Source organism: Bufo gargarizans, chromosome 1 (genome assembly GCF_014858855.1).
Source record: "Bufo gargarizans isolate SCDJY-AF-19 chromosome 1, ASM1485885v1, whole genome shotgun sequence".
Taxonomy (NCBI): Eukaryota; Metazoa; Chordata; class Amphibia; order Anura; family Bufonidae; genus Bufo; species Bufo gargarizans.
This window is the reverse complement of record NC_058080.1, coordinates 635,281,454-635,305,109: the sequence shown is the minus strand read 5'-3', so window position 1 is coordinate 635,305,109 and position 23,656 is coordinate 635,281,454. Positions and strand designations below refer to the sequence as shown.

The following is a 23,656-nucleotide window of genomic DNA, read 5'->3' as shown; positions in this document are numbered from 1 at the left end:
ATGAAGTGCCAGGGACAGCATTAGGAATGGAGCCATCACCATGTGCCCAGGTGATGTGACAAGGTGAAGTGTCCTGCAGGCTTCTATCTACTGCTGGGTGGGAGCTCCATGTGGAGCTTTATGAATTGAAAAACTAATAGCCAAGACAGAGGCTAAAAGAAACCTGCTTCTGACCCTTATGTTAAAACATAACTTTCATTTGATTGCTTTAACACCTAATGGGAAAAAATCATTTTAAAAAGCTGCTGTTTCTCTAGATGACCTTATAGTAGTGGTAATAGAGTCTCAGGGGTCTATAAAAGCAGCTACACTATTTTTACAGACCTTTGAGAGTCTATTAACACTACTATCAACATAAGGTCATCTAGAGAAAAAGCATTTTTTTTTTATTCTTTTTTTTTTTTTTCCGTTTAGATGTTAGAAAAAAAATGTTAGATTCTAATGAAAGTTATGTTTTAACACCTAAAGGATTTTTTTTTTTTTAAACCTACTGTTTCTTTAGATGACCTTATGTTGATAGTAGTGTTAATAGAGTCTCAAAGGTTTGCAAAAATAGTGTAGCTGCTTTTAGGCTGGGTTCACACTTGAGCGCATTTTATATGCGCGTTTAACGCGTGTTTTTGTCGCGCGTTTTTACGCGCGGTTTTTGCAATAGTAAACGCGCGTTTGACGCGCGTTTGTGTGATTGACTGCAGTGTCCTATGGCCACAAACGCGCGTCAAAACGCCCCAAAGAAGCTCAAGAACTTTTTTGAGCGTAGGGCGTTTTTCATCGCGTTTGAACGCGCTGTAAAATGCTCAAGTGTGAACCAGGGCCATAGGGAAGCATTGGTTTTCATGTGTTGAGCGTTTTACAGCGTGTTTGAATGCGCTGTAAAACGCTCAAGTGTGAACCCAGCCTTATAGACCCTTGAGACTCTATTACCACTACTATCAACATAAGGTCATCTAGAGAAACAGCAGCTTTTAAAAAAAAATAAAAATTTCCTTTAGGTATTAGAGCAATCAAATGAAAGTTATGTTTTAACATAAGGGTCAGAAACAGGGTTTTGTTTAGCCTCTTGGTTATTAGTTTTTCTATGTAAGTTCTCTGGATCAATGAGATTTTTTCCCCCGTATGGTTTATATATGGAGACCAATGTCCAGTGATCACAGAGAGGACTATACTGTATATTGTACGGGATGGTGCAGGGGTTATATTGCATATTGTACGGGATGGTGCAGGGGTTATACTGTATTGTACGGGATGGCGCAGTGGTTTTTATGCTCTTTGATGTGACAATTATCTTAGGTTTTCCTATCGCCCACCTTTGATGGCGCTGTGCCCAGCTCTGAGCCGATCCCGCTCAGCAGCTGCCAAGGCTTAGAGGAAACACTGGTTCTGTCACCCCCGTGCTGCACTTTTTCGCCCCATAAGATGCATTTTTTCCCCCAAAAGTGGGGGGAAAATGCCCCTGTGTCTTATGGGGCGAATACTAATCAAGTTATTAGTACCAGAGGGCCAGGAAGCGCTATACTCACCTCTTCCTGGTCCTCATGCGCTCCACTGTGAAGGCTGCGCACAGTGTGAGGCCGCGCTGTGACCTCACACTGTGCGTGCCCACACAGCATACTGTACAAGAGGATTACCGAGCGCGAGCGGTGAGGAGCGGCAGCGTCCGGAGCAGGAAAGTGTTTTCTGGGGGCTGATATGAGGCACTGGGGCTCTTATCTGAGGTCTGATTGGGGGGTCATTCACATTGGGGTCTGATCTGAGGTCTTATTGGGGTCTTATTGACATTGGGGGTCTGATTGGTGGTCTGACCTGAGGTGTAATGATTTATTTTTTTCTTATTGTCCCTCTCTAAAACCTTATAGGGCGAATAGAGCGTCTTATAGGGTGAAAAATACGGTAAGTTTAAAAATGATTTCTTCTCCCTTCATTATATTGATAGTGCAGGTCTGTATGTATACAGAGTGTATTTGTGTATATATATGAGTGTGTATGTGTATATAATATATATATATACATACATACACAGGTGCGTGCGCTGCGTCTGTGTTTGTGCTTTAGGGTGCACACCCTAATGCAATAGGCTGCGCACGCCTATGTGCACCTCCCGTATGTCTTTCTAACAATCCACCATCTCTTGTGAGCCTGCAAACGTATTAGTTCCATACCTTACCTCTGTTTGACAATAATAACATTTCTAGCTGCTTTTAAGGTAGTAGGGACCTTTTACCTACTGGGACCCTGTTCAGCCGCACACGAGCTGTACCCGCCCCTGAGTCTTTAAATCTATAAGCACACTGCATATACAAAAAGACATTTAAGCCTTTAATGACTGGGCAATTTCCATTTTTTTTTTTTTTTTTTTTACTCCCAGCCTTTCCAGAGCCACAACTTTTTTATTTTTCCATTCACAAAGCCATATGAGGGCTTGTTTTTTTTGTGGGACAAGTTGCAATTTCTAATGTCATTTATGATTTCATACAATGTAGTGGGAAAAAAACATTCCAAATGGTGTGGAATTAGAAAAAAAATAATTCCGCCACAGTTTTATGGGTTTGTTTTTACAGTGTTTCCTATGTGGTAAAACTGACCTGTTAAATGGAAAAAAAAAAATTTCTTTGCATCGCCATACTTTGAACCCCAATACCTTTTTTTTAATTTTAGGTGTATGGAGCTGTGTGAGGGGGCATTGTTTGTACTTTTCATGGATACCATTTTGGGGTGTGTATGACTTTTTATTCAATTTTTGGGTGGGAGATGAAGCAACCCCAAAAAATGGGGAATCAGCCATTCATATGGAATATATTTTTATATTTTAATGGTACAGGCGTTTTCACACACTATGATACCCATTATGTTTAGTTTTTAAATTGTTTATGTATTTTAATTTTCATTTAGGAGAAAGCGTGGGTGAATTGAATATGTATTTTTTTAACTTTTTTCCCCCATTTTTTAATAGTTCCTATAGTGAACTATAACAAACAATCATTAGATTGCTTTTCTCATAGCCCTCAATGCATTAGCATTGGAGTCTATCCGAATTACAATATGGGGCACATTTATTAAGACTGGCGTTTTAGATGCCGATCTTATTAAAGCCCCATAGCTGGCAGTGGTTACGCCGAAGTTATGAAGAGGCACAGGCCTCTACATAACTTCAGAAGATCCACCGACAGTTCTAAATGTAAGACAGCTTCCAAAAACAGGAGTAGGAAATGATGATTGAGACAGTCCTGCCGGCCCGCCCATAACCATAGCCTTAGGACTCGTTCACATGTCTGTTTGATGTCTGTGAGAAAAATCAGTATGTGTTTCACCCATGAAGATGTTCGTGTTTGGTTCGGGTGTTTGTTTTTTGCTCCCTGTGTTTAATCCGTATTTGGTGGACAATGTTATTTGAAAGTTAATTTCCAAAGTATCTCCTATTAGTTTTCTGTTAAAAACGGACCAAATGGAGACGCGACATGATCCGTAAAAAAATATTGATATGTAAACAGAGCTATTAAAATCAAAGTGAACAACGGAAATGTGAACAAGGCCTTAGGAAGTGCATTTTTGATGGTGTTGCTGGTGAATGAAGACACAAACAAGAGGGGAAGAACAGGTGAAGCGTGCCACTGTGTATGCCTATTGTGAATGGTTGACGTAGCAGAACATACTTACGATGGGCATATTGGACACAGCACTGTGTTTTTCTTCCCTTCGTATTTTTATAGAAAAACTGGATTTATAGGCAGGCTCATCGAAACATGGGAAGGCCATACGTGCTGCTGTAGGCTCAAACTGGGTTGATGCAAGCACCCTGGCAAAAAGATATCATAGTGTTGTAATGGTATGACAGATAAACAGTATCATCTAGCATAACAGCAATACCAGTACTCATCATGCTTGTAGTAATAGCATGGCTGACCTTTATGATAAAGAGGACGGCACTAATATATTTCTTCAGGATCACTGGGTGAGGGCAGCGCGGTTGCCTTACAGCAGCACATGTTCACATAGTTGGAAGTTGTAATCTTACAAAACGTGAACATAAATCAAGTCTCTAACATCTGCATAAACATGTATGTGTATCCGACACCCCAACAATCAGCTGTTTAGAAGTAGCTCCGGCGCTGGAAATATTAAAGTCGGACCAGTGGTCCAGTAACCAGCTCCTCCACTACAGAGCTGTGGCGTTTCGGAGCTACACCTGAACAGTTAATTAGCAATCAGATCTACTGTAGAAATCCTGGAAACCCCCCTTTAAGGTCTTCTTGAATCTACTTCGGTCATCAGTCATCATATAAAATACCCATATTGAAAAGCAGGTTACCTGATCTCTCCATCTGGGGCCCTGTAGGAGCCTTTATAAAACCCATGGAAGCTGTCAGATAGGTTGGCGTTGTAAGTAATATGAAGAGTATAGTTTTCTCCAGGGCTCAATGGATCATCAGCTTGAAGTGCAATCTGTTCACTTGTGGGACTCTCCAGAAGGTGTAAATCTTGTTGTACGAGCCTGTTCCCCTTTATTCTTTCCACACTTGTCTTGGTTATGACCAGGTTCTTGCTATGCAGAATGACAGAATGAGTCTGCTCTCTTACGATAACTGTAATTTTGGCAAGGCCAGCAAACGTGAGCGTGGTTAAATTCGGGTGTATGGAGAGGTCATAGTGCAAAGGGATGACATGTTTTGGTAATCTGAGGTCTTTCCAGGGGAAGGCTTCCTTAGAATTGTCTAACTTATCAGCTACATTAGCCACAGTGCAAAATGTCCATAAGAAGCATAAAATTCCAGGACGAAATAGAAGAGTCATTGTAATGTGTTACCTTCACCTTTATGGACGCTTTCCCTACCTTATGTTAATGACGTTATAAAACTGGAACCTGAAAGAACAACCCAGCAAGTCAAAAAATAAAATCTGGATCTTGACCAAAAAACATTACATTTAGACCAAAACTCAACATGGAAAAAACATTAAGCTTTAACTTAGAAAGTTTCATCAATTTCCTCTACATGTAGGGGGCAAATCACCAAAGAAGAATTTGTACTGAACAGACAAAGCTAAATTTCTACAAAGATGGTCTTTAGGCCACATAGTGCAAATGCAAAAAACTAAAAAAGCATAGTGTAGAAGATAGAGTGATCTGGGCAGCAGGCAATCATGTCCAAAGCAATAATAGACTGGCAACATCATCCACATGGCCATATCACAGCCCTGTAATACGACCTCCACAGATGTACCTTCCTTTGACTCCAGTGGAAGGAAGCATTGCTTCTAGGGGAGAAGACCTCCGTGCCTAAGGAAGTGTGCGTAATCCCTGCATGTTTTCCCTTGTAACTTGTATCGGTATGTATGCTCTTTTTTAGTGATACCGTATGTCGATGGCATACGCTGTAGCTAATCCTTAGCCATGAGAAGTACTAGGCCTGTACAGGTTTTCAACCTCTGGATAAAACAAGGAATGTTCCTATTCACTGACTACAGAAAGGAATCAGATAAAACTAGAACAATTTAAAACAAAGGGTCCCAGATTTACCAATTCTAAAGATGGTGTAATGGTAGACCGGCTGTCAAGACCTGCACTGGATGATAAATCCGATGCAGGATAGACATCTTTCTCTGTACTAAGTACTGATTGGCTTAAAGGGGTTGCCCGGGGTTCAGAGATGAACTTGGACATATCCCTTTTTTCACCCAGACAGCCCCTCTGAGATAAGCATCAGAGCATTTCATGGTCCCATTCTCTCCCTTGCCCCACATTTTTCACTGCTAGGCAGAGGCTTCCACCTAGCAGTGTTGCCAGTGGCGTCAACAGCACTGATAGGCCGACTAAAGCCTGCCCATTATTGCCTCCACCTAGCTTTACCCATGGAGAGCCCAGTACGTCTCTGGATCTGCAGAATGAGCCCTTGCCCTGCACAATTCAGCACAGGGCAAAGGAGAGCATCGGAGTATGACATGCTCCGATGCTCATCTCAGAGGGGCTGCTGGGGGGCGAAGAAGGGGATATGTCCAGGTTCAGAGCTGAACACAGACAACCTGTTTAAGCCTGTATTACACCTGCCAATTTTTCGGCAGACGATTGCTAACGAGCATTAGTAGTAACACTCGTTAGCGATCATCTGACAGTCTGCCGCCGATTGCACGATGCACGAGCAAACTCTCATTTATCAGGCAATCCACATCTTGACATGTTAGAAAATCATCGTTTGCTAATGAAAAAAAACTGAAATCTACAGCATCTCCGAGTTGCCATAGATTTCAGTCTAGGCGCACAGACTGCCAGAGGATGCACCTAATTTATGACGATGCCCAAGAGAAATCTCCCCCTGGATGTGCCAAATTGTGCCACTTTTTAGACAGATTTTTAGTGTTTTATATTTCCTATAGACATTCAGCTAACATCTGGGGCGTTTTACAGCGAAACAGTGACAAAAAGTGCAAACATGCAGAAAAATGCCAGAAAAGAACTGTGTGAAAGCAGCCTAAGGGCTCATGCACAAGACCGTATGTATTCTGCGGTCCGCAAAACACGGATCCGCAAAAAAACAAAACAGATGACATCCACAAAACACGGATCCGCAAAAAACGGATGACATCTGTGTACATCCGTATTGCATCTATTTTTTTGCGAATCAATTGTAACAATGCCTGTCCTTGTCCGCAAAACGGAAACGAATAGGACATGTTCTCATTTTTTTCAGAACGGACATGCGGACATAGGGAAATTGAATGCACATGGAGTGAATCCGTATTTTTTGCGGACCCATTAAAGTGAATGGTTCTGCATACGGACCTGTAAAAAAATGGAATGGACACAGAAAAAAAATATGTTCGTGTGCATGAGCCCTAAAGGTGTTTCTGCCTCTGGAATTATTTTACTAAATGTCTCCCCATGGTGAAAAATAAAAAAATAAGTCAATACCGAGTGTACTGATCCCCCATCAGTCCGGTTCCGATGCTTTATGGTAAGGCTACATTCATACTACAGTGACAATGGACACAGCGGTGAATAACAGATGTAAAAAAACGGAATATGTTCTATTTTGTCGCTTTTTACGGACCCACAGCCCCCATACAATTTATGGGGACCATTTTTAACCCTTAGCGGACCCTGCGATATTTCATTTCTTTACTCCTTGCCTTTTCCGGGTGAGGGCTAGTTTTTTGCAGGACAAGTTGTACTTTCTAATGGCACTATTTAATATTGCAAATAATGTAGCAGGGAGCAGGAAAAAAACTCCAAATGGGGTGGCATTGGTAAAAAACTAAATGCAGTTCCGCCACTATTTTCTGGGTTTCATTTTTACAGAGTTCTCTATGCGGTGAAAATGACCTGTTACGTTCATTTTCCAGGTCAGTATGATTACGTCAATACCACATTTGTTTTGTTTGTGTTTTAATACTGAAAATAAAAACAAAAAACCTGTATCTTTTTTTTCTTTTCATTGCCATATTCTGACACCTATAACATTTTTGTAGTTATGTGTACGGAGCTGTATGAGAGCTCATTTTTTGCTGGGCAATCTATAGTTTTCAATGATACCATTTTGAAATGTGTGTAACTTTTTGAACATTTTTTATTAAATTTTTTGGGGAGGAGGTAAAGTGACAAAAAATTGTGAATTGACCATTTTGCATTTTTTTTCCCATTACACCACTTATTGTATGGGATAAATATTGGTATATTTTATTATTTTTGCATTTTATGTATTACTAGGGGCGTTTTCAAACTCTGCTATATCTACGATGTTTTTTTAATTTTTTTAATTATTTTTAAAAAGGGTGATTTGAGCATATATATATATATATATATATATATATATATATATGTATTAAGGCATTTGCCTGGATTTGTGGGAGGGGCTGAGATCCGCCTCCAGCCTATTTAGGGCACCCCCCTTACCTGGCTCCTGCACCGTCTGAGGTCTGAGCTTTGTGAGAGGAAGTCGCTTGTTGGAGTTCTGAGGAATTTACCTACGAGCCGCTGATTTTCTGAGAGCTTTTCGTCACCGTCTGGGTCTGGTTTTGGAGCATTGCTGTTCTTTCCCAGCTTCACTCGGTTTCACTGTGGGTCGCGTTTGCCCGTCAAACTGTGAGTTATTTCGTACGGGTCAGCAGGGCCTCACGGTTGCCCCAGTACCGGTTCAGCTCTTTTCATCATGGCGCACCAATGTCACGGTTTCAATACAAGTCACTAAGCATTCATTTCTGTCACACCTGGGCATGCATTCTCTTTCACATCTGCACCACCTCCGGTCTTACACTCTGACGGCATGCGGCATGGTCCCCCTTTTCTGTTGGTTTCACACACGCTGCACCCAGGTCACGGCTTCTCGCAGCAGTCACCGCCAGCTCATTTCTCAGGCATTTCTCACGTCTCCCCAGCAGATTCCGGTCAGCCCCTGTCGGTCCCAGCCCCATTCCCCGGTGGGATCACCCCCCAACATCCATCATTCAGGCCCCCCCTTCCTCCCCCGTTCATGTCAACTTCACTGGGCTTGCGCTCCCCGCCGCCTCCTGCCTGTTGCCGCTCCTCTTGCCGCGCGGCCGATGGCGACCGGCCGCGTCCTGGGGCCTGGTCTGCGCATGCGCGGCCGGGGTTCTGCGCATGCGCGGCGATTTCGTCGGCGCGTGCGCGGTGTCCCGGCGGCCGTGGGCGGACTCCGGTCGCATGGGTTCGCCGGCAGGGGGTGGTCACCTGCTCCCGGTGTCGCTCCCCGCGGCCACCATCTTCAGGCTGTTCCATGGCACGCACACCACACCCGCCACGCTCATACCCCCCCCCCCCGGCCATTCACGGGCGGCTTCATTTCACCTTCACAGGGCTCACCGCAGGCCCTGTCATCCCCTCCCCGCTACCTCCTGCTTGATCACCACTCCTCCTGCCGCGCGGCCGGTGGCGCCCGGCCGCGTCCTGGTGCCTGGTCTGCGCATGCGCGGCCGGGATTCGGCTCATGCGCGGCGATTCAGTCGCCGCGTGCGCAGTGTCCCGGCGGCCGTGCGAGCCGCATCGGGTGCGGGGGGCACGCCGGCGGACGGCGGGGGAGCCTCCCAGCACGCCCCATCATCACACTCCCCAGCAGCCCCCCTTTTTTCTCCATCATGGGCTACCACTATCATATCATGAAGCTAGTAATTTGTGTGTTTTCATAATCATACTCCTTATCTGTGTTACACCATGGATTTCATCATGTCCCATGGATTGCAATGGATTTTAGTGCCAAATGTGAATTTTATCAGTTTGAATCGGCAGTGTGATGCATATTTATTTCCCATTTGATAATCAGATTAATCAGGGGACACATGATTGATCAAAAAAAAATAAAATTAAAATTTAAAATTCACATCGCTGCTTCATACTCAAATGGGTAGGTGGAATGGCAGGGGCATGGTCCCAGTGCGCCATCCATTGCAGACACGCACTTTCACCTGGGCATGGCCACACGGCACGCACCGGTCCCCCTTTCACACCAGGCGCAAGCTGTCATTTCACGGATAACCGCCATGATCCTCCCGGTCATGCACATGTACCACATGCTTTACACATTTTTCTCACACTTTGTCATGTCTACCCCCCCCCCCCCCCTTGTGTTTTAGGCGGTTAACCTATACTGTTTACACTACCGTGTAGCCTGAGAATTTTTCTTGGTACCAGGTACGTTCACCTGCTCATTTACCAGAATCTTCCTCGCATTTCGGACGGTCCCGTTAGGGTCAGCGTGCTGGCTTTAGGGGCACCATCATCCCACTAGGTACCCCCCCTTCTTTGGCTTCGCCAGCAGTTAGTGGTCCCGCGAGGCCGACACCCCGCCTCAAACGTACGGAGGCACCTGCCCAACGCGCCATCTCGTTAGTAAGCCGTCTCGCATGTTGCATAGAGAGGGCCTCACCTGTCACTCCCTTCCCCTAGTCCTGTCTTACAGTCACCGAGAGGCCAACGATCCTGCCGCTACCACGAGTGGCCTCATTATCCCCTCGCGCCAAATCATAGGTAGAGCCTCTCAAAGCCGCTTGGCAACTAGCAGGGCCTCATCTGTCACCATGCAAATGTAATTTTTTCGCCGTTCAGCCTAGCCAGCCAGCACGTTCCTGCGTGGCCTCAAATTAATCAACGTTTTTATTGTAGTATGTCGCTGGATGGGTTAGAAAACTTCTCCCTACCTGGCACCCCGGCTAGATCGGTCACTGCTACGCCGGGAGACGATCTAGCCAGTCCGGCGTCCATCCGGTCCTGGACAGTTCCACGCATCACGGCGGAGTTAAGGAAACGTCACGTTCCCTTCCCTGCCACGGCAAGAAAGGCGGAGCTGTTCCGGCTGCTGCGCGCATCAACCAATCCTGGGGATGCGGGGGAAGGACCCAGCCAGTCCGGCACCGGGGACATCCACGCCATGCTGGCCTCTCTGATGACATCTATGTCAACAGTCAACGCCAGGCTGGAAAGGCTAGAAGCGGTCACCACGACCCTCTCCTTGGCGGGTCCACCACCTGCAGCATCACCAGCACCGGCCGGTTTACCGGTGATCACTCCATCCACTAGCATGGAGGACCGGGAAGTCAACCCGGCGCATATGATTCCTGAGCACTTGAAACGGGATATCCTGGAAGGTAAGGATGTAAACCTGGCCTCCCTTCTGATTGCCTCCCAGGACGTGGTCGAAAACACGACGTACGCCTATGACGAGGTGTCAGTTGTAGTCAAGTCCAGGGATGCCCGGCTCAATAGGAAATTGACCATTCCCGAATTCGTTTTGGCCTTCGGAATCTACAGAGAGGTCATCTGTGCGGTCCACCCCAACAGAAGGGAGGAATTCGACCTCTACTTACACAAACTGGTGGACTTGGGCAACAAATACGGAGGATCAGCGTTTTATGACTATCACAGGTCTTTTTCGGCGAAGGTGGCGGGGGCTTTCTCCCAGTACGGAGTCCGCTCCAACTGGGCAAGGATTGACACGGTCATATTTTGCCGCCACTTCGCAGGCCTTAGGACCCCAGCCTGTGCGCACTGCTCCTCCACGGCCCACACCACCAATTTCTGCCCGAACACGTCGGTCAGACAGGGCCCCTCCCAGGTAGCTGGGCCCTCCAGGGTCCCGGAGAGACTGGCCCGGGACAAGCTGGGTCGGCCGATCAAATTTCTAGGCAAATCCATGATTTGCAATAATTTCAATGAGGGGTCCTGTAATTATAACGGATGTAAATTGTTACATATATGCACCAAATGCTTCCGGGCACATGCCAAATCCATGTGTCCGAATAAAATTTTCACAAAACTGTATCTAACAACCATCAACATGCCAGTTTTTACCGTGCTCATGTCGCAGCACCCCTCCAGGCATCTCTCAGATTTTCTCATCTCAGGGTTGACAGAAGGATTCCACACGGGCATCCTGTACATGCCAACAGGCACCCTGGAGTGTCCCAATCTTTTATCCGCTCTGCACAACCCCGCCGCCATTGACGCCCTCATAGCCCAAGAGGTAACAGAGGGTTTTGTGCTAGGTCCTTTCAAGACCCCCCCGTTTGCCACATGGCGCACCAACCCCATTGGCATCGTCACTGGGAAATCTTCCCAGAAACAGAGGCTCATCATCGACCTATCGGCGCCTCACGGGACAGGCAACCCCAGTCTCAACTCCCTCATTCCCTCGGAGGAATTCTCTCTGCAGTACACCACCATTGACCACGCCATCACGGCCATCAGACAAGCGGGGGTGGGGGCATGGCTCAGCAAAACCGACATCGCCAACGCCTTCAAATTACTGCCGATTCACCCTACCCTGTGGCACCTGCACGGCATCAAGTGGTCAGGGAAGTACTATTTTTTCTCCCGATTGACCTTCGGGTCCAAAAGCAGCCCGGCCATCTTCGACGTGTTTGCGGAGGCATTATGCTGGTTGCTATTGAATATAGCGAGATGCCCGCTGGTTTTACATTACCTTGATGACTTCCTATTGGTGGAAGAAAACACTTCCCCTCCTTCCAGCCTCAGAGCCACCATCAAGCTGTTCAAGGAACTGGGGGTCCCCCTCTCCACCAAGAAGACAGAGGGGCCGGACATGATCATCACCTTCCTGGGTATCCAGTTGGATTCAGCTTCGATGCAAGCCAGTTTGCCGTCCGGGAAGATCCAGGACATTCTCACCCACATAGACAGCTATCTTCAACTCGGCACCTGCAACCGCAGAGAACTACAGTCCCTGCTGGGCTCCCTGAACTTTGCCATGCGCATCATACCCCAGGGTCGCTCGTTTATTTCACGGCTTCTGCACCTCTTCCCCTTGTTCCGACACGACTCGCACAGATTGTCCCTGGATGCCCACGCTGCGGCGGATCTGGGTATGTGGAGGAGATTTCTGTCCACCTGGAATGGCAGGAGCTTGTTTCTCTCTCAGCTGTCGGACTCTTCCCCCTCCATCTGGTCAGATGCGGCATCTACCACAGGCTTTGCGGCCATATTTGGGGACGACTGGCTGTGGGGTGGCTGGCCTCCTGAGGTCCAGGGTCTGGAAGGATTTTCCACTACCTCAGCACTTTTTGAGATCTATCCCATCGTAGCGGCTGCCATGGCGTGGGGTCATTTATGGGCAAATCTTGCGGTCCGCTGCTACTCGGACAACCAAGCAACCTGCCAGATCATAAACAAAGGTCGTTCTAAATCCCTCACAATCATGAGGTTCATGAGAAGACTCACTTGGCTGGCCGCCTGCAATAATTTTTTCTTGCATTGTCCCGGGGGTGTGCAATTCGGCTGCTGACAATTTGTCTCGCTTCAAATTCCAGGCATTTCATCAGGATCTCCCGTCAGCATCACTCACTGCCTCCAGCACCCCGTCATTTCAGCAACTCATTCTGGACTAGAGGCCATCATGCGGCATAGCCAGTCTTTGGCCCACTTTTCACTATCAGTCAATACACATAGGACATACAACAGAGCGTTCACACTTTTCAACAGATTCCTGGTAGAACACAACATCACGCACCCTTTCATCATGTCATCTGTTTTGGGATTTGCTTCTTTTTGCCACCTCAAACTCAAAATGTCATACAACACCATCAAACTATATCTCACGGGCATTCAACATCACATGTTAATCTTGCACCCTAACTACACCAGCTTCATGGCCTCCCACCAAATCAAAACAATACTCAGAGGCATTCAGAAGACGGAACCCGTACGTCCAGCCCAAAGGCTGCCCATCGACAGTCATGTCTTCAAGGCGTTATCCGACCTGCTGGACGCCACGCCTTTTGATTCAAATACCAACGCTGTCATCAAAACCGCAATTTACTTAGCCTTCTACGGGTTCCTGAGGCCCGGGGAATTCACTACCACCTCCACGTCCCAAACCTCACCTTGTCTCCTCGTCTCCCACTTATCCAAACACTTGGATCACTACATCCTGACCCTACCTCAGTCCAAGAGTAGTCAGCATTTACCCGTCAACATCTCATATTACCCCACGCACAACAAATGGTGCCCGGTGAGGGTCCTGGACACCTACAGTCAGCTTCACAGGTTCCTACCCTCTCAACCGCTACTCCAAGTGCATGGATCGGTGCTCACCACGACCACCTTCATGATCCATGTCAGGCTACTCGGGGCACTCCTTTCGCATTGGAGCTGCATCCACAGCCTCCAGTGCCAACATCCCTACCCATGATATCAAGAAATTGGGACGCTGGAAGTCGTCCGCATATGCACGGTACATTCCCAATCCAGCGCATGAGTTAAGAGTGGCTTTCCAAAGCTTGTCGGGTTGAGCTGTTTACATGTTTTGTTGGTTACAAATAAACTGGTTATTTCCATTTTTGCCCTCTTCTTTCTTAGGCCTACCTCATCCTCGGTTTCGGCACACCACAACCGACTGCATTTCTTTCCCTGCATTCCAGGGCTCTTCTCTGTACTACCGTAAGCACCTAACACAAGTATTAAGGCATTTGCCTGGATTTGTGGGAGGGGCTGAGGTCCGCCTCCAGCCTATTTAGGGCACCCCCCTTACCTGGCTCCTGCACCGTCTGAGGTCTGAGCTTTGTCCCTCCCACCACTCCACTCAGTTACAACTCATTTCTTTTATGTCTTTTCCTTGGGTGGGCCCTCTTCTTTCTTAGGCCTACCTCATCCTCGGTTTCGGCACACCACAACCGACTGCATTTCTTTCCCTGCATTCCAGGGCTCTTCTCTGTACTACCGTAAGCACCTAACACAAATATATATATTTTTTTTTTTTTGACATTTTCTAAAAACTTCTTTTTTTTTTTTTACACCCATCCGGCCCCTCTGACATGAGCATGCTCTGGTGCTCTCCCTTGCCCTGCGCTGTACAGCGCAAGGCAAGGACTTGTTTATTTTTTCAAGGCAAGGACTTATGTTTCCGCCTAGCAGTGTTGCCAGTGACATCACCAGCACTGACGGGCCAGTTTTAGCGCTGCCCTAGCCATTACCGCTCTGAACCAGGACAACCCCTTTAACTCACCCTAGTTGATAAGTAGCAATCATTAGGTTGTCAATTGTATTCGGTGTTGAGTACGGTATATATCCATCACAGAACACTCCATTCACTGCATTCCAATACCGTGCTGCCACCTGCAGGCCTCTATTGGAATATACCAGAGATGGGTATCGGAGCCTGCTTGAGGCTCCGAGCCATCACCAGTCACACACCTCTTTAACCACTTCAGCCCCGCTAGCTGAAACCCCCTTCATGACCAGAGCACTTTTTACACTTCGGCACTACACTACTTTCACAGTTTATCGCTCGGTCATGCAACTTACCACCCAAATGAATTTTACCTCCTTTTCTTCTCACTAATGGAGCTTTCATTTGGTGGTATTTTATTGCTGCTGACATTTTTACTTTTTTTGTTATTAATCAAAATGTAACGATTTTTTTGCAAAAAAACTTTCAGCTGTAAAATTTTGTAAAAAAAACGACATCCATATATAAATTTTTCGCCAAATTTATTGTTCTACATGTCTTTGATAAAAAAAAAATGTTTGGGCAAAAAAAAAAAATGGTTTGGGTAAAAGTTATAGCGTTTACAAACTATGGTACAAAAATGTGAATTTCCGCTTTTTGAAACAGCTCTGATTTTCTGAGCACCTGTCATGATTCCTGAGGTTCTACAATGCCCAAACAGTAGAAAAACCCCACAAATGACCCCATTTCGGAAAGTAGACACCCTAAGGTATTCGCTGATGGGCATAGGGAGTTCATAGAACTTTTTATTTTTTGTCACAAGTTAGCGGAAAATGATGATGATTTTTTTTTTTTTTTTCTTACAAAGTCTCATATTCCACTAACTTGCGACAAAAAATAAAAAATTCTAGGAACTCACCATGCCCCTCACAGAATACCTTGGGGTGTCTTCTTTCCAAAATGGGGTCACTTGTGGCGTAGTTATACTGCCCTGGCAATTTAGGGGCCCAAATGTGTGAGAAGTACCTTGCAATCAAAATGTGTAAAAAATGGCCTGCGAAATCCGAAAGGTGCACTTTGGAATATGTGCCCCTTTGCCCACCTAGGCTGCAAAAAAGTGTCACACATCTGGTATCGCCGTACTCAGGAGAAGTTGGGGAATGTGTTTTGGGGTGTCATTTTACATATACCCATGCTGGGTGAGAGAAATATCTTGGCAAAAGACAACTTTTACCATTTTTTTATACAAAGTTGGCATTTGACCAAGATATTTTTCTCACCCAGCATGGGTATATGTAAAATGACACCCCAAAACACATTCCCCAACTTCTCCTGAGTACGGCAATACCACATGTGTGACACTTTTTTGCTGCCAAGGTGGGCAAAGGGGCACATATTCCAAAGTGCACCTTTCGGATTTCACCGGTCATTTTTTACACATTTTGATTGCAAAGTTCTTCTCACACATATGGGCCCCTAAATTGCCAGGGCAGTATAACTACGCCACAAGTGACCCCATTTTGGAAAGAAGACACCCCAAGGTATTCCGTGAGGGGCACTGCGAGTTCCTAGAATTTTTTTTTTTTGTCACAAGTTAGCGGAAAATAATGATTTTTTTTTTTTTCTCTTTTTTCCTTACAAAGTCTCATATTCCACTAACTTGCGACAAAAAATTAAAAAATTCTAGGAACTCGCCATGCCCCTCACGGAATACCTTGGGGTGTCTTCTTTCCAAAATAGGGTCACTTGTGGCGTAGTTATACTGCCCTGGCAATTTAGGGGCCCATATGTGTGAGAAGTACTTTGCGATCAAAATCTGTAAAAAATAGCCTGTGAAATCCGAAAGGTGCACTTTGGAATATGCGCCCCTTTGCCCACCTTGGCATCAAAAAAGTGTCACACATCTGGTATCGCCGTACTCAGGAGAAGTTGGGGAATGTGTTTTGGGGTGTCATTTTACATATACCCATGCTGGGTGAGAGAAATATCTTGGCAAAAGACAACTTTTCCCATTTTTTTATACAAAGTTGGCATTTGACCAAGATATTTATCTCACCCAGCATGGGTATATGTAAAATGACACCCCAAAACACATTCCCCAACTTCTCCTGAGTACGGCGATACCAGATGTGTCACACTTTTTTGCAGCCTAGATGCGCAAAGGTGCCCAAATTCCTTTTAGGAGGGCATTTTTAGACATTTGGATCCCAGACTTCTTCTCACGCTTTAGGGCCCCTAAAAAGCCAGGGCAGTATAAATACCCCACATGTGACCCCACTTTGGAAAGAAGACACCCCAAGGTATCCAATGAGGGGCCTGGCAAGTTCATAGAAAAAAAAAAAAAATTCGCATAAGTTAGCGGAAATTGATTTTTTTTGTTTTTTCTCACAAAGTCTCACTTTCCGCTAACTTGGGACAAAAATTTAAATCTTTCATGGACTCAATATGCCCCTCAGCAAATACCTTGGGGTGTCTTCTTTCCAAAATGGGGTCAGTTGTGGGATGTTTGTACTGCCCTGGCATTTGAGGGTCTCCGCAATCATTACATGTATGGTCAGCATTAGGAGTTTCTGCTATTCTCCTTATTTTGAGCATACAGGTAATGAGATTTTTTTTTCCGTTCAGCCTCTGGGCTGAAAGAAAAAAATGAACGGCACAGATTTCTTCATTCGCATCGATCAATGTGGATGAAAAAATCTCTGCCCAAAAAAAAAAATTGAGGGGAAAGGCGTCTGCCAGGACATAGGAGCTCCGCCCTACATCCATACCCACTTAGCTCGTATGCCCTGGCAAACCAGATTTCTCCATTCGCATCAATCGATGTGGATGAATAAATCATTGCCGGGATTTTTTTTTGATTTTTTTTATATATATACAAAGTGTTTGCCAAAGCATAGGAACGCTGCCTCCTCCTCAGCTCGTATGCCTTGGCAAACGTATCTGTCACTGCAGAGGAGAAAATCCCGTCTTGCAGCGCCGCATACACCGACTTGCGTGTAATCTGACAGCAGCGCAATGCTTCTGTCAGAATGCACATCGGTGCTGCAGCTAGTAGATCGGTTGGTCCACCTGAAAGGTAAAAAAACAAAAAAACAAAAAAAAAAAAAAAAAACCAGGCCACAACGCAATAATTTTATTAACTTTGGAACAGAACATGTAAACTTTAACTTTTTTAACTAAACATTAACGTGTTTGCTTAATGTTTTTTTTTTTTTTTTTTTTACCTTTATAGAACAAACCTCTCCTTCCCCATGGGTCAATGTGCAAAGCGCAAAGCGCCCAAAGATGTGACGAAGTGCGTTATGCACTTTGTCCCATGTGAAAGGAGACGTTTGCAGCAGCTGTGAGTGAATGGGCCCTAATAGCCCTGTGTGCCTGTCCTGGTGAGATGATCCCTATGCTAATAGTGTACCTGTGAGTGGTACTTCCGGAAACACTCTCCAAAGCATACGGCAGGGTGGTCAGGACAGTCAGGACAGAAATAGCGGGTGTCACGCCTTATTCCACTCCGGGGTGGCGGTCGGTTTGAGGTACCAGGAACGACACTGGGGAAATGTCGCTCGTGTAGACAGCTAACTACACTGGTGGATGGGGCCACGGAACCTCCTGGGTACAGGAGGTTCGCGATGATCTCTTCCTGAAATTTGAGGAAGTATCCAGTTCTCCCAGCCTTACTGTAGAGAACAAAACTATTGTACAGAGCCAATTGAATTAAATATACAGACACCTTCTTATACCAGCGTCTGGTTCTGCGGGACACTAAATACGGAGCCAACATCTGGTCATTGAAGTTCACCCCTCCCATGTGGAGGTTATAGTCGTGGACTGAGAGGGGCTTTTCAATGACACGGGTTGCTCGCTCAATTTGGATTGTCGTGTCTGCGTGAATGGAGGAGAGCATGTAAACGTCACGCTTGTCTCTCCATTTCACCGCGAGCAGTTCTTCGTTACACAGTGCGGCCCTCTGCCCCCTTGCAAGACGGGTGATAACGAGCCGTTGGGGGAAGCCCGCGCGACTAGTTCGCGCGGTACCACAGGCGCCAATCCGTTCTAGAAACAAATGCCTAAAGAGGGCCACACTTGTGTAAAAATTGTCCACATAAAGATGGTACCCCTTGCCGAATAAGGGTGACACCAAGTCCCAAACTGTCTTCCCACTGCTCCCCAGGTAGTCAGGGCAACCGACCGGCTCCAGGGTCTGATCTTTTCCCTCATAGATCCGAAATTTGTGGGTATAGCCTGTGGCCCTTTCACAGAGCTTATACAATTTGACCCCATACCGGGCGCGCTTGCTTGGGATGTATTGTTTGAAGCCAAGGCGCCCGGTAAAATGTATCAGGGACTCGTCTATGCAGATGTTTTGCTCAGGGGTATACAAATCTGCAAATTTCAGGTTGAAATGGTCTATGAGGGGCCGAATTTTGTGGAGCCGGTCAAAAGCAGGGTGGCCTCTGGGACGGGAGGTGCTGTTATCACTAAAGTGCAGGAAACGCAGGATGGTCTCAAATCGTGTCCTGGACATAGCAGCAGAGAACATGGGCATGTGATGAATCGGGTTCGTGGACCAATATGACCGCAATTCATGCTTTTTTGTCAGGCCCATGTTGAGGAGGAGGCCCAGAAAAGTTTTAATTTCGGAAACTTGGACTGGTTTCCACCGGAAAGACTGGGCATAAGAGCTTCCCGGGTTAGCGGTTATAAATTGTGTGGCATATCTGTTTGTTTCGGCCACAACTAAGTCTAAGAGCTCCGCAGTCAAGAACAGCTCAAAAAATCCCAGGGCCGAACCGATCTGAGCTGTCTCAACCCGAACTCCAGACTGGGCAGTAAAAGGGAAAACTACAGGTGCGGCTGAAGTTGGAGACTGCCAATCAGGGTTTGCCAGCACCTCTGGGATTCTAGGGGCTCTACGGGCACGTCTTTGCGGTGGCTGCGACGGGGTCACTACTGCACGTGCCACCGTACCAGCTTCAACTGCCCTTCTGGTGCTCGCTACTTCACCAGGTTGTACGGCAGTGCTGGTACTAGGTCCAGGAAGGGCTGGGCTGCTGGTGTATGCCTCACCACGTAATCCGACAGCACCAGCCCCACTCTGCTGCTCTTGAAGCGGATCCTGCGCAACCTGCGGTCTAGCGACACGGGGCCGGGTACGCCTGCTGCTATCAGGGACCTCAACCTCCTCGTCCGAACTTTGGGTCAGAGAGCCACTGCTTTCTACAGGTTCGTATTCTGACCCGCTGGATTCATCAGATGAGGGTTCCCACTCCTCATCCGACTGGGTCAGAAGCCTGTAGGCCTCTTCAGAAGAATACCCCCTGTTAGACATTTGGGCAACTAAATTTAGGGGTATTCCCTGAGACTACCCAAGAAAAAAAAAGCAAGCCTGTCTTACAAAGGGGAGGCTAGCGAAGTACCGGAGGCCGCTGCGGTTGATAAAAAATATCAAAACTGATTTTTTTTATCGCCGCAGTGCGTGTAAAGTGAATGTGCAGTGATCAAAAAATAATAATTTTTTTGTCACTGCGGTGGGGCGGGCGTGGGCGAACGCACGTGTGGGCGACCGATCAGGCCTGATCGGGCAAACACTGCGTTTTGGGTGGAGGGCGAACTAAAGTGACACTAGTACTATTATAGATCTGACCGTGATCAGTTTTGATCACTTTCAGATACTATAAAAGTACAAATGCTGATTAGCGATACGCTAATCAGCGAATAACGGACTGCGGTGCGGTGGGCTGGGCGCTAACTGATCGCTAAACTATCTAACCAAGGGACCTAAACTATACCTAAAACCTAACGGTCAATACCAGTGAAAAAAAAAAAAGTGACAGTTTGCACAGATCACTTTTTTCCTTTTCACTAGTGATTGACAGGGGCAAGAAGGGGTGATCAAAGGGTTAATTGGGTGCTGGGAGGTGATCTGGGGGCTAAGTGTAGTGTAGTGGGTACTCACAGTGATGTGTGCTCCTCTGCTCCTCTCCTGGAACCAACCGACCAAAAGAAGGAGCAGAGGAGCACAGCAGCCATATAACCCCATCATATTTACTAATATGTGGGGTTAAATGGCTGCTGATTGGATTTTTTGAAAATCATCAACCTGCCAGCCAATGATCGTGGCCGGCAAGTTGATGACGAACTTCTTCTTTGAATTTTGCCGGCCCGCGATGCGCATGCGCGGGCCGGCATACCCGGAAATCTCGCGTCTCGCGAGAGGACGCACCGGCGCGTCCACCCAGAAGAGCACGACCGCCGAGAAGACGCAATCCTGCATACGGCGGTCGTGAGGAGGTTAAGCCCTCGTTCACATCACCATCTGGATTTCCATTCTATTCATCCGTTCAGAGGATTAATAAAACGCAAATAAACGGATCCGTTGTAAATCCCATTGACTTCTATGGAGGTGATAAAGTGTCAGTTACACTCAGTTTAGCTCCTTTCCGCCAGCTTCACGTTATTTTAGACGAAAAAAAAAATTCTACATGCAGGACTTTTGCTCCCGTCTAAAATAACGGATTTGTGACGGATCCGTTTTTGTATTAAAATCAATAAGTGACAGATTGTAACGGATTGCTTTGTATGTGATCCATTATGCAATCCGTTTTTCTGTTCCGTTTTTTTTCTGAGCCTGCTCAAATGAAATAAAAAAAAACGGATCCATTTAAAAACAATGAATAACAGAACATAACGGAAAGCAAACTGATGCATCGTGTCCGTTTTTTAAACCGTTTCGTCAGTCCGTTAAAAAGACTGAAAATATGCTTTCCGTTAGTGTCCGTTGGCTTTTCGTTATTTATTTACTTTCCGTTATTTTGAATGGATTACAAATATAAGGAAAAGCCTAGCAGTGATGTGAATGAAGCCTAAAGTGATGACCTCCACCGTACATGTGCGCCGGAGGTCGCCAAGGGGTTAACCTCTGCTTTTCAGAAAGGCATCAGTAAAAAAACATCCGTCTTTAAGGGCTCATGCACACGACCGTATGTATTTTGCGGTCCGCAAAAAATGGATCCCCAAACAATACGGATGATGTTCGTGTGCATTCCGTATTTTGAGAAACAGAACAGCTGGCCCCTAATAGAACAGTCCTATCCTTGTCCGTATGCGGATAATAATCGGACATGTTCTATTTTTTTACGGATCGGAAATAGGGACATACAGAAACGGAATGCACATGGAGTAACTTATGTTTTTTTTTACAGACCCATTGAAATGAATGGTTCCGTATAGGGTCCGCAAAAAAAAAAAACGGAATGGACACGGAAAGAAAACACGTTTGTGTGCATGAGCCCTGTTGTGTGACTATAGGCTGCTTCCCACTGCTTTCTGCTCTTTCTTGACACACAGGAAATGCTTGCTCAGCCAATCACTGGCTCCGGAAGGGCTCCTCTGTGGCCAATGGCTTAGCAGGCACCTGCTGCATGACAGGGAGGTAGCGGAAACCTGTTGGGGACTATGAAGCTTTGGAACAGGAGCGGAACAGGCCCCGAAGTGAGAGGAGAAATGCAGGCATGGCCACCCTCTATTCCCCACTATGAGACTCCTGAAAACAGCCGAGCGCGCTTGCTCTGCCATAGCGATGAATGGAGAACATGTGCATACACTTCAGGGGCCCCGTTCTGGAGATTGGAGCGGGTCCAGGGGTAGAACATCACCTATATGACAATGATGAAAAATGCTAGCGATATGCCATCAATGTTCCAGATGAAAAATATGGTGGTTTGCCTGAGGCCTCATTCTGTGTTACACTACATGCACAGACAGCAGGTAACACGTGCAGGACCGCAGAACACGCCAAGCCATATAGTTACAGCCTGACAGGCCGGGGGATTTCCACCAGCCACAGTGTAATGTGAAGCAGTGCCAGTAATCTGGTCATTTTTAGAGGTGACAGATGGCCATAATCAGAACGTAAAATGGTGGTTAGCCATTTTGTTTCCTGCAGATGATACTTTCTCTTGTAAATTGTGCAACGACATCTAGTTACACACTCACAGCAGTCCTAAGAAAGTACAGATGTAGCAGAGTTAACACAAACACTTGGTGAGTTATTACATCTAGTTAACGTGTTATACATCCGTATAGCAGTCCTATGCAGGGATGACATACAAGGGCAGCCATTACTGAAAATACACTGAAGCAAGGAAACAAAGCCAAGGTGTATTCTGTCCTCTACTATTCACACCGGATATATCAATCAGTTATAGTTATAAACATCCACATGCAGTAAAGGGCCGCACACACCTAACAGCGGTGTAGCAGAGCTGGATATGTCAGATGCAGCAGTACTGAGTATGTACAATCATATCAGGATTCACTGTGAATGGAGCTGCAGGTAAACCGAATGTGGTATGTGAAGAATGACAGGCACGTTCAGCTCTGCTACATCTGCAGGTCGTTTCTTTCTGGAGGATTCCAAAACTGAACATATGTGACGATGAAGAAACAAAGGTAAAAATAACGTAGCTGTAGAAGAGAAGGAAGGTAACACGGTGACCCCAGCCACTCGCATACACACCTGAAGAGGCCACTGACTGCAGGTCCTGTACGCGGTGGTCTTCAGGCTGTACACAGCATGGGGAATAGATGAAGACGCCAGTAATGGCTCACACAGCAGCCCCTGCACTTTCACTTTCACTCTCCAGCTGCTCAGGATCTGCTGAGCATGCTCCAGTCTGAGCACACAGGGATCTATGGCACCCACCGGTCACACCTCCACATTCAGGGGTCAAATAATACAGGGTCCAGGAAGCAGAGATATGGGCTGCTGTATATACAAGCAGTGCTTCTATGGTTAATAACAGAGGACAAGACTGCAGCTGTAATGAAATAGTTAAAATCAATCAGTCGCACCACAAAAAGTCGCAGTGTAGCCTCACCCTAAAATCAGCCTCTCCCTGGTCAGATGGCAGATAACCGTGAACACTAGATTGCTTTTACCAGTCCAGAAGATGACCTCTGCCCAGCCTGAACTGGCTGACAACAGCGAGCAGTAGATTGTTAGGATCCCGGAATTTAATATGGAGGGATCCTCATGGGATTTTGATCATCCCAGGTCATTATGCAGACACCCCAACCTGCAAAAACTCATTTCAGGGAGGTGCACTTCTCATTTCCGGGAAGTTTTCTTTTTTTTTTCCACAAACTTTTTATTACATTTTCCAAACATATGCAGTATCTGCACACTTTGCTCTATGGTGTGGAGGACTGGGCCCATTACCCTGCCCCAAATTATCATATTTATGTATATGATTAAA

The 23,656-nt window shown here is 46.3% G+C and overlaps 1 protein-coding gene across 1 annotated transcript in view; it reads right to left on the bottom strand.

Moving 5' to 3' along the window:
• Window positions 1–23,076, bottom strand: part of ERAP1 (endoplasmic reticulum aminopeptidase 1) — a 54,836-nt gene extending 31,760 nt beyond the window's left edge. The window contains exons 1-3 of the mRNA XM_044275980.1: window positions 22,918–23,076; window positions 4,307–4,858; window positions 3,655–3,793 (exon numbers count right to left, since the gene is read on the bottom strand). Of these exons, the coding sequence (XP_044131915.1) occupies window positions 3,655–3,793; window positions 4,307–4,788 (621 nt within the window). The 5' untranslated portion in view covers window positions 4,789–4,858; window positions 22,918–23,076. The remainder of the gene's footprint in view (window positions 1–3,654; window positions 3,794–4,306; window positions 4,859–22,917) is intronic.
• Between the last annotated feature and the right edge of the window lie 580 nt (window positions 23,077–23,656).